The 11985-nt window shown below is 36.6% G+C and overlaps 2 protein-coding genes across 11 annotated transcripts in view; one reads left to right on the forward strand and one right to left on the reverse strand.

The window, feature by feature from the left end:
* The window catches only part of LOC111510402 (uncharacterized protein CG43867), a 746925-nt gene that overhangs the window by 396102 nt on the left and 338838 nt on the right, over nt 1-11985 (forward strand). The gene's annotated exons all lie outside the window — the stretch shown is intronic.
* LOC113174994 (cytochrome P450 6-like) lies at nt 642-11880 on the reverse strand. Of its 2 annotated transcripts, XM_074169733.1 has the most exons (5): nt 11729-11880; nt 7781-8215; nt 6258-6959; nt 4173-4424; nt 642-1626 (listed from the first exon to the last, which is right to left on the reverse strand). In XM_074169733.1, exons 2-5 carry the CDS (start codon nt 8205-8207, stop codon nt 1460-1462), a joined length of 1548 nt encoding a protein of 515 aa, XP_074025834.1. In that variant the 5' UTR covers nt 8208-8215; nt 11729-11880; the 3' UTR covers nt 642-1459.

The raw sequence follows: 11985 nt of genomic DNA on the forward strand, positions 1-11985 counted from the left end.
CGGACAGCAAGTCATGATGGTTAAACCTTTGAAGAAGCTAGCCACTCGCGCCAGCGAAACGTCAGGAAGAAATCCCAAAAATCCACGGTTTTCAAACTCGAAAAACAGTGTCACTGAATGATATTCATTGTCGTACTAACATTTTTTGTCGTTATTATAAACAAAAAATAACTTAACAAACTTTATCGGGTTGTTGGAATTGCCATATGGCAGATAAAAAGGAATATTTCTAGAAATATCGATATTGATATGTTTGCCTTCAGGAAATTATCAAATGTTCCACCATTTTGTAGCAGGTGAAGATATTGACTTCATATTCTAGGATTGTGAAGTATTCGTCAGGAACTTCAAAATGATGTGTCACAAGACCCCCCGTTCCATTTATTTTTTTCCCGAATGGCGCCTAGTCGCCATCTTGAAAGTTTCATCTGTCAATTTCATTTCAAAATAAAATATTCATGCATTAATTTCATTTTCCCTAATTTCAATTTTTTGAGCTGACCCGTTCAAGAAATAAAAAAGGGGGGGGGGACATTAAAGAAATGCACTGTATTACGGTTACCATTTTCGATTATTTCAGTTTATTGTATTCTTTTGAATATTTCTTCATACTGCAGTAACGTTACTTACAAATACAAGTGGAAAAAAACAGGAAGTTTTATTTCTCAATTTTCATTGGATATAATATATTATTATATTGTGTTTTGGTCGGTCGGTAGCCAGGTGGTTCGACGTAGGTGCTTTGTTCACTCATTCGAATTGACGGCCGTGTTGGTCGGTGGTTCAGGCCCTAGTCTAAACGATCGATTTTCACTTGCTATCGTCCAACCCGTGTTAGGAATCACATGTTAAAAGGCAAGACCTCGTTGATCCTTAGCTCGCACAAGTTTCGACTTCTGAGGGTTGTTGTTCGTAGGGTTGCGACAGCTGGTTACCGGAAAAATAGATTTTAAACAGATTCGTTAATAAATATATTCTCCACACGATGGTAAGTACAATAACTGACTGAAATTGACACGCATAAGTGTACACACGTTGAAACTTGTCTGCAAGCATCCCCGAAAAATCAGGAAATGGCAGATAGTTTCATACCGCGCCATTCAGCCTGAATACACCATTAGTTCTAAGCCATATTCGATTTCGCATTTCGAGCGATTCTAAGAGTGAACAAAATAGTTACACAGCTGATTATTGAAAATGGATTCCTGAAAAACTGTATATACATGATCGCACTCACTCGCGAGCACTTTTGTGTGCCTGTCTGCCTGCGTGTGTATGCCTTCTTATAGAAGGCTAGTACTGTCTTGCGAAATATTGGTTTCTGCGACTTGAAGAATTCTGAACATAAAATGATTGCGGAGCACTTTCACACAGCACAATAAAATTTAAAAACATCGTTATTAACACTGATTTTATTGATGTCTTCATAAAATGTTGTTTTCGAATCTCTGAGTATTTTTCATTGAATTTTTTCGACATTCAGCCACACATCCCCATCTACCGATGTGATGAATACGTTGGTAGCGTATTTTATGGGGGTTTTTGTTTTTTCGTTCAGAGTAACTTTGAAGTTTCTAATAATGGCAGTGAGACCCACTTTGACTTGAAGAAGTCCAAATCTTGCACCTGAAATAAAAAAGGAAGTTATGTAAACGTTACTCGACGATGCAATAAAAACAAATATGAATATTACTGGAGTTAGTTTTATCCCAACACCAAACCGTTATTTTTTAACACCTCGAAACGTTTTTCAATCACCGAGTGATTGAAACACGTGTCGAGGTGTTAAAAATAGTAGGTATAATCATTACTATACCAACGGTTCCAAACAGTGCATAACAATAACAAATATCTCAAATCATATCGAAATCTCTGGAAAGCCTGGTTGAAAAAAAATATTAACAATAACAAAATAAGAATAAAATAGTTGAGAGTCCCGGCTCAATAAGTTTTATCGAAATAGGTCTATGCAAGGAGACAATATAATAATATGTATTTGTCATCACATACAGTGTGTTTCCCTTCCCATAGAAACACCCCGGTATTTTTCGTAATAATCGAGGTAGAATGATGAAACTCTCAGGACGGATGGAAATGCTCAAAATGCACCTACCACCTGATTGGGGGTTGGCCAAAGTGATATACACTGTCCGCCACTCGCGATGGAACAACCCATTTTACGGTAAAACATACTAGGGGGCGAAATAGTTTTAAAATTCATTCCGACTCGTGATCAGGACTACCAACTTACTACAAATACACTTTTCCCTGAAAAAAATTCAGTCCTGAAAAATCCCAACATGTCCCACTTCTCACGGAAACACCCCTGTATCTTCCGTAATAATTGACGTTGAATCATGAAACTCTCAGGACTAATGGAAATGCCCAAATGCATCTACCACCTAAATGAGGTTGGCCAAAGTGATATACACTGCCCGCCACTAGCGATGGAACGACCCATTATTACAGTAAAACATACTAGGGGGTCGAATAGTTCGCTTCCAATACCGGGACCCCTTCATTCTATCTGGAGAGTACTCTCAGAAATCAGAGATACAATCATTTTTAGGGATAAGTTTGGCTGTGAGATGCTATTATTTATTTTGAGCCTCTCTGAGGAAAATATCACAGCAACACATTCTCAGATTATCGAGATAGTGTGGAGCAGTGTATGAAAAATTATCGATGGTGGCATCTAATATAACTGGGGAAGACCATTCGTTCAGAGTTCATTTCTTTAGATTTGTTTACTGCCAGTCTTCAAGCATAGCCCACTGACTAAAAAGAAAGTTTTTATTCCTTAATTTAGACGAATGGGGCAAATTTCGGATATGCAGTTAGTTAGTACCTCGTCCACTAGATGGAGTGACATTTAGTTATTCGCTCCAACTTAGGAAGAGGAATGAAATACTCTGAAAGAATCAACTTTAGGTCGATGATGGCCACTATATTGCACTGATGAGTGGCTAATGAGCCCGAAACCGGTCTGCAAGTGTGCCTGTTCCAAAATTGAAAGTCGACTCTTTCAGTTTTATTGCCAATTGCAAATGCAGGACATTTTCTGTGAAGATTCCTGCACTGACGCCTGTCGGATATAATTCAACGCCCTTCGTGGTATTAGCCAGGGGAATAGTTGTTTTCTGATAGACGACAGTCCATTCAAACTACTGTGTAGGTATATTCGAGACTGGCTCGAACGTTTAAAGTTCACTTCTTTAGAATAAACCTCAGATTATTTTAATAATGTATGCAAAAAAAACACCATGAATTTCACTTCTAGTATTAATGATAATGAAAATAATAATGAATGGAGAGTTTCTCTGTACTAACCATCGAATCGTAGAGTTGAGTTTCTCGCCGTGAGTTGAATTCAAGGCAGAAATTGTTTTTCCACCCAATTGAAAATTACATAATAATTATAAATCTTCCAGTTGTTGATAATAGTAAAAAATTTGTTTGTGATCAGTTCAAATTTACAATAAATCATATAAACTTGAATTCAGTAGAAAAATTAATTTTTTAGGTGTTCAATAGAAGTAGGCTTTTCAGTTTGTATATTTTTGTGAAACAAAGTTCAGCCAACTGAAACGTCTTTCCATCTTCTTGTTTCCTCAAAAAGTCTGATACACGATTTGATCATCAGAAAGTGGGTCAATAAAAAGCATAAAGAGTACTGGGAAGATGCATCTGGGATCGAACACGAAAGAACCTTCACAAAGAGATCTGAAAAACTGCTTCAACAAGCAGTAGGCAATGCAACGAGGACAGAAACAAATTATCTGCTAACGTGAGGCACTAGATGGAGACAATCAATTCATGGACGACCCAACGTTTATGCATAAGAATATGACAAACATCGAACAAAACATGGGAAGAAAAACGCAATAAGTTTCCGAGGATGCAGCGTTTTTGAAAGATTTGTAAAAAGTGGACAAGCCAGGCGGCTTCCAAGTAACAAAAAACCTACATATTTGGTTACTTTCACTTACATTAGGGACAGAAGTTGAGTATGTATTCGATAAATTTTGAATATGCCAAGACAGGAATAACATCTTCTGCAAATTCACTTTTGAATTATTTGGATGAACATGTAGATCATATTTTGAAGAATCAGACACTTTTCAGATATATTTTTACATAAAAATTTACAGGTTGGGAACACAAATTCTTACCTATGCATATTCTGGGACCTTCTCCGAAAGGCAAAAAAGCGAATGGGTGTCGTTTGGATTTATTTTCCTCGCTGAATCGCTCAGGATCGAATTTTTGTGGTTCTGGATAGTATTCAGGATCCCAGTGGATAGCTTGGAACGGAATATGTACTCTCGTTCCGACTTCCAGAACAATATCTGTACCGGGAACTTTGTAGGCCTTATTGCAGACCCTTGGTGTTCCGGGAACTGGTGAATGCTTCCTAAGGGTTTCTGAAAACAAACCGAGAAACGTTGGTGAATGATAATTCTGTAAAAATGGCTCCGCGAAATTATCAAAAAATAGAACTGAACATGTGATTTTGCGGGAGTATCAATCGCAGAGTCAACATGAGAATAGCTGTTGTAGATATTCAAGGATTCACCGTCGAGCGAAAATTCCATCCTAAAGAAATAACCATTAGGATTGGAATTCAATCTACCAATTTCTTACTGCTGCCAAACAACCATTTTCCTGTTTGAGTAAAGAAGATCGCCGTACCGCCTGTTACTTGGAGGGAAACATTCACGGAATGAAGGTAGTCCTCTGGCTTTGTGGAGTATAATCAATTGGATGCCATCCTCATGTAAAATCCACAAGATGTCGATGTCATTCATATGCGACGACATCTAAAACATTACTATCTAACTGCAAAATTTCACGAGTTGGATGTACCTACACGCGTTGTGAATTTGGAGGGCTATGACAATACGACATGGATGGTTCCCACATTCGACAACAACGAATGTGTTTCACCCTGTATGCATCACATTCTCAATCGAATCAACAACAATTGCAGTCTCCAAAACGTAGATATTTTATACAAATGGATTTGTGATATGTTACCAAATTAAAAATTCAAAATAAATATTCTAAATGTTTCATTTCTTCTTTCAACCTAACCTCACCGCTTAATGATAATATACCCTTAACAAAAACGAAAACAAAAACGACAACGAAAAAATGACAATGATGAAACAATAGCGAATCAACGAACGGAGAACGGTCGAAACGCACGCAAAACAACGTATTTTGAAATATCATTGCCGAATACTTCGCTCTCCCCATTGTTTCATTTTTGAACGTCAACTCCACATCACGTAACTCTTCGACACCTTCGAGTGCCATCTCCTCATTCTCCTGTTGATGCTAACTTGGCTAACGAATATACGACTTAGTGTCCATCTATCATTTTGGAACGCACCTAAAAACGTTAGCCATTTCTAGTTATCATCGTCATCATCTCATTTCCACAATATTTTCACCGAGTTGTATTCCTAACCCTTCAAGCTTAATTTTGAAACCGGCAACGCCTCACATGCTACATCGCCATAAACAACGATTTATTTTACAACCGACACCGAACCTGCCATGCTTCCGTTTTTTTTTTTATTCTTTATTTTAAACCAATGAGGCGAGACCTTGAAGTGTGTTCGTACCCGTGTTGTTCATTTACATCTGTTTGTGTGTCTGTGAGAATCGACGAATCTTCACCAGTTCACTTGGAAAATTATTATCAAAACAACGAGAAAAATAGATACTATCATAATTAACAATGTACTTGTCCCCAGTTCACAATTGATACCAGTGGGAGTATCGCTTAGATTGAATTCCCTATAGTTATCATCAATATTTTTTTTACATTGATTCAGCCATTTTCTATCGCTTTTTATGTCTGTCACAGCTGCAGACAAATCGCCAAATTCAAAAACCTGCAAACAATGGCTTGTAAATTTGAAAAAGACATATGATCTGATTTTTTTCTTTTTCTTTCTTTACAAAATCATGAATGCCTGAAAAAAAGTCACATTGTATGAAAGAGGGCAGATTTGTTTTGAAATTACGAATATGAAAAAGAAAACTACATGATATAGTCAGTTTTTTACAATTTTGAAGACGGGGTAGATTTTAACTTCCGAAATCTTAAAGTTTCCATAAAATTCTTTTTTTTTTGATAGGTAAATTTTCAAATATGATATGTCACTAATAATTGGCACATATTGTTTCATATTGAATTTACGTATAAAAATGAACATTTATATAACTCGAAGATTTATATTACTCACCGTGAACTACTTTATCGAGGTAGCTCATTTTCATTATAGCTTCATACGTTACTTCTCCATCACTCGCATCTAGAACAGTATTGATTTCCTCTCTCAATTTCTTCTGAACATCCTGGTTGAGAGCAAGTTCCAGAAGTGCAAAGGTCATCGTTGTAGCAGATGTTTCGAATCCAGCTAAGAAAAATACGAAGCACTGGGCTGCTATTTCATTGAAAGTCAACAACTGACCGGGTGCCTTAATTTCGATTTCTTTATCAGTGCTATCGTCCTCAGCAATTTGTCCTTTATTCTTCAGTTGTAACAGCAAGTGCATGAAATCCTTCCTATGGACGTCGTGAGTTTCTCTGAACTGAACTGTGCTTCTGACCACGTTCATGAAGAAGTCTTCCAAGTCACGTGACATCAATTTTATGCCTGTCTTGATCACAATATCCCTCGGAATCAACATTGTTATATTGTTCTTGATTCTCCTCATAAAATCGAACGTGAATATCCTTTTTCCCCAATGCCTGAATTCGGAGTCGGGATCCTTGAGACTATTACACTCTATTCCGAAAGCTACAGAACCTATCACGTCAGTTGTGAATCGGGATACGACATCCTTGATGTCTATGGCATCGCCAATAATGGAATGGTCCGTGAGGATGTTTCCGAGACCAGAGGTACATGATACCAGCGTTTGGAACATCATTTTTATTTTACCTAAAATAGATTTATTATTTTTAATTCAGCGGCCAATCAAATATTGATATTCTTTTAAAATACCAGTGTAATTGCTTAGTTAGAAATTGAAGTATACCGCCAGCACATATACTTAGATCTGTTACAAATACATTCATCAACTCACTATAATGATCATTTTATTCTCGAATTGAAAAAATATTGACATACATAGCCAACAAGACCACTCTACTCGGGAACAGTACTTCATAAGGCAGCTCGTAATTGATAGTTGGAGGCATGAAGTCGGAGGTCATTTCCAGAATGCTGTGACTTCCAGTATCAACCAACAGTCTGTTGCATTCTGTATTAAATTGCCTTGTACAATTGGCAATGTGCAAAAGTCTATGTGCAGTCCATCTAGCCTCTCTCTCCATAAAAATGTGGAGAGGAGGTAGATTTAGAACGATCTCCATGGTCGCTGACGGTGTGGTACTGATGGCACCATTGATGGCCAGACAAGCCTGTCTCTGTAAGCCAGAGAGCTTCGCCTGGGTTGTTTTCTGTAAAGCCTTCGGCCACCAGGAAATTGTACCATAAGTGATCATTGGTCTGACAATCATTACACAAATCCAAAGGATTTGTTTGAGACCTAAACCCCAAGTTTTACCACAAATCCTTCGACATATCCATATGGATAGTCTGGCTTTGTGTAAAACTTTTTCCAAGTGATGCAGATGACAAAGTCATCTTTCTCGTTATAAAGTTGATTCAAGTTGTGAAAAACTTATTTCTCGAAAATCAATTATAATAAGTATGCGTTTTATCTCATTGAGTTCAGATACTGTTTTGGTTATTCCTACCTGACGTGAATGTTGGGGTCAGCCTAGCTCTGAGATTTCTCCATTTCTCGTCTTCTAAATTGAAGAGATGTCCTGACAGCGGATCGGATTTTTCGTTGAAGTACAAGCCATGGTTAACGAAATGGTTAAAATCCTTCTGCATAATAGTTTTAATGAGATCCAAGTCAATTGGCAAATATGATGGTCTGAAAGACATGTAGAAACCTCCGTGTTTGAGACCCCGAGATTTTAATTCGTCGTAGATTACCTTCATCTGGTCACCAAAGGACAGTTTTCTCGTGAGAAAACCTTTAGTATTGCCGAAAAGGAATTCTGGTTGCGGATATTCCAAACCAACTTTTTTCCAATAGGAAAAACTCCATTTAGAGAAAAGCCAGATCGCTAGTACAAAAACTGATGAAATACAGGCTATTGTGAAAATGTCCATTGTGAATCCTGTGAACAGAGAGATAGATTATTTTTTTTGTGATGGACTTGCACATTGAAAAAAGTTATTCATTCACCACCTGCATAAATTATTTTAAAATTTGTTCATATTGTCGTTTTCATATAAAATAAATGATTTTTTCAACAAATAGGTTCCTAACCCTTTCACTGCTCAAGACGAGGATACTCGTCAACGGGTCAACTGCTTCACTTGAGATAGCTCGCCCTTCAAAATCAAATATGTTCTGAATGCTGAAGCCGGAAATACTAGTCAGTAAGTTCGACGTATGTTATTTGAAAGGTATATGGCCATAAATTCACCTTTCATACACACTGCGACAGGACGGCACAGGACAGGACGTGAACATGCCGGGACGGGAACATGACGTCAAGTTTTGTTTCTCTTTCCACAGTTTCTTATGGGGGGAGGGGGGGGGTGGCGTCCTGTTTCTGTCATACCATGTGCCTGTCCGTTACCTGCCTCAATGCGCCTTGCATTAGTCTGCACAGACGATCACATGTACACACTTAGTTTTGCTTTACCCCTATCAGAGTTCATTTTCGCCAATTTATCCATATTTTTCTTAAGATATTGCAACCATGTCACGAATGTATTTGACATAAAGAAAACTAGAAGAGATGCTAACTGAAATTTTGAAATTTATGACAATGATAAAGAATGTTAGCTATCGGATCCGAATTATCGGATGCTGCATAATGAAATGCTGGAGAACACACAGCGTATGCTTGACATGGACCAACCAAATATGATATAACAACAGCTCAGTAGTGAAGATGAAGGTGACATGTCTTTTCCTGAACAGATGTCATGGGTTTGATCATCAGACGGGTTTTCACCAATTATTCACGAATTTGATGAATCCAGTTCTGGCTGAAAAATCAAGGTACTACAGATCAGACCATTAAATATTTTGTTTTTTCATGTAGTAAAAATATTCCAAAATTTTTATGTTTGAAAAAGTGAAAACCTGTTGATTTCAAAAAGCTGTATTGTTTCTTCGCAACTGTTCTACTGATGCCGCATTCAAAAAAAATAGCAATTGAATACTCATTGTTCGAAAGTTACCAACATTTGCGCACTAATATTTTCAAGGCTCATGAAAACAGATCGATTTTAGATTCTAACGAAACTGTTGCATACCTGAGATGACGATAACATTCTAATAGAAGAAGATTCAATTATCAAAATCAGAGTTTTTGATAATATCCGAAATTTATTCAAGGAAGGACTTGTGTCAAATGGGAACTTTGTATAAATGAGAGTTTATTGCTTTTTCATTGACGGGCTTCTTTTCGGCAAAATATTACGTCAAAATGTCACAGATTTGGCATGAAATTCTTTTTACTGTGGGACTGTGATATCGGGTACATCCTAGATTTTGTAATTTATACACGGGCCACTAGTGATATCAAAGATTTCACCAGCAAATCAGGAAGTATTATGATGACTGTACTTGGGTCTTATATATGAAAAGGGGCATATCTTGTTTACTGTTAATTGGTATACATGCCCTAATTCACCGGATGTTTTACATCAGATGGAAACAAAAGCATGTGGAACTGTCAAGTCAACTCGTAAGAATCTGCCTTTAGTCATAGACTAGGCGGAAACCAACATGCATTATAAATTACAATTTTTATTGGGAGAAAAAGATGTTCGTAAAAGCAAAAGTTGGAGCAAGAAAGTTGCTAAATAGTTAGCACCCGAAGACGATTGTAGATACTCACAATCGAAACGTCGTGAACTAACGTGACTTGGAATCTCTACACTTTTTATTTTTATTTTCTTTTTTCATTCCTTTATTTTTATTTTGTTTTCATTTATTCAATTGTTATATTTTCAATTGTAGTTTAATTCACTATTATTTCATTTCACGTTTATTTTGCTTAATATAATTGTTATTTTCAGCTATTCATTTTTAATTATTTTTTTTTAGTTGTTTCAGGGATTTCAATTCATTTTATATAGTAGACAATGGAAGTCCGAACTAGTGAAATTTTTCTTCTTTCTTATTCTGTCAAACTCCAGAAGCTTAAGTTAATTTGTTGTCTTTGATCTTCAGATATTTTCTACAGACATTAACTTTTTTTTACAGACATTAACTAAACATGGCGGAACTACTTTATGTTTTTCAACTAGCAATTTACACTTTTCTGCTTTTTCTAATCTGATTTGTTCTGATGTTCTCTTCTTTATTCTTTTCCTTGGTTCTCCATTTTTTGTGTAACCCTTAGGTGCATTTTGCCTAAATATCTCAGCAAGTGGTAGGTTGTCTTCAGAGTCCCTACTTTTTACGACTTCATCATTTTTCCGATTCTCAACTGCTTCAAGCACATCTTTTTTTATTTTTCTTTCTCCGGTGAAACTCTCGTGTCCTTCATCAGCAGACCCTACACCGGAACTGTTTTCAGTAACATCATGACCACTTTTTCCAGTTTCCATGTTTTCAATTGCCATGTCTTTAGTACCGTTTTGACCGCCTATACCGTTTTGGCCACATACTTCAATTTCTATTTCGTCAGTATCGTTTTGGTCACCTTTTTCAATTTCTATTTCGTCAGTATTGATTTGACTAACTACTACGATAGTATTATTTGAAATAGTACAAGATGCTTCTATTTGCTCAAATCCACCAAAGTCGGGTGGTAACTGGTAACAAGGTAGTCAGCGAAGCCGGTCCCTCAAGTATATTTTCTGCCAATAATAATTCAGGTAGTAGTAGTTGTTCTGTAACAACAGGCATCAGCGTAGTAAGCGAAGCCATCTTTTCACTTTCTTCTGAAGTAAGTTCTGGTTCTACGACAGGTAACAGGTTAGTTGAAGAAGTTGACTCGTCAAATAAATTTTCTGGTAATGGAGTGAAAGAGCGTATAATTCTGTTGCTAGTCGACATGCAATATGATGATGATATCTCGACAGTATGCTTCTTTGAAGCTAACTCCAACATAAGACGGCTTCTACCAGGACTCATATTTCTGAAGAAAAACCTGATATTGTGAGCTGTTATGGTATTTTACACAACAAGAGTTGAAAGTGACCCTTTTCACATACACGAGTATATGAAAAGTCACGAGTGTATGAAAAGTCACTTTCAACACAAGTTGTGTACAATATTTTTCTTACGATCAATAAAGAAGCAGGTATTGTCTTTCAAAATTAGTACCTAAACACATACTAACATTGGAGACTTGAAAAGAATATAACAACACTAGAATTGAAAAGTACATAATAGCACTAAGATTGAAAAGTGTAAAATCCATCTAGGAGCAAGCAGTTATTAATTTTGAAAAGTACTTTTCAAAATGCGTGTGTCATAGGATCGTAGGAAAACATTATTTCACTCAAACGTTTTCCACTGGAAGACTGATGTTATAACTAACATAACCTCTAATATCATGATTTTCATTTTTAATTTATTGATAAAAATTCATTGCAAGTATACCAGTAATACAAATATATAAGTTGATAACCTAGAGAGGAATCAATTCTTAATTGCTTACCGTCAACAATCTCCCTATGAAAAAAACCACACTCACTATTTAGCGACCACTTCTATGTATAGCATTCATCATTTGATAAGAGATTCACTCACATACATTGTCAGTCAAATTGAACAAATGAGATATTATTAGTGATATTCAACTCGTGGCTCCAAGGTTAACCACTCGTCAGTAGATGAAATAACGTAGAAACATCTGACAAAAAGTGTACTTTGATTCGTTTGTGTTTGCGTCTTTCTCTAGTACTCTTCGCCGAG

Source organism: Leptinotarsa decemlineata, unplaced genomic scaffold (genome assembly GCF_025532065.1).
Source record: "Leptinotarsa decemlineata unplaced genomic scaffold, Ldec_3_MD MMD2_P_RNA_scaffold_6, whole genome shotgun sequence".
Taxonomy (NCBI): domain Eukaryota; kingdom Metazoa; phylum Arthropoda; class Insecta; order Coleoptera; family Chrysomelidae; genus Leptinotarsa; species Leptinotarsa decemlineata.

Coding starts and splice junctions, on each gene's coding strand:
- LOC113174994 (XM_074169733.1), bottom strand. CDS start 8,207: ATGGACATTTTCACAATAGCCTGTATTTCATCAGTTTTTGTACTAGCG. Junction 6,960..7,780: donor GACCCCAACATTCACGTCAG/GTAGGAATAACC, acceptor AATCTATTTTAG/GTAAAATAAAAATGATGTTC. Junction 4,425..6,257: donor CCTCGATAAAGTAGTTCACG/GTGAGTAATATA, acceptor GTTTGTTTTCAG/AAACCCTTAGGAAGCATTCA.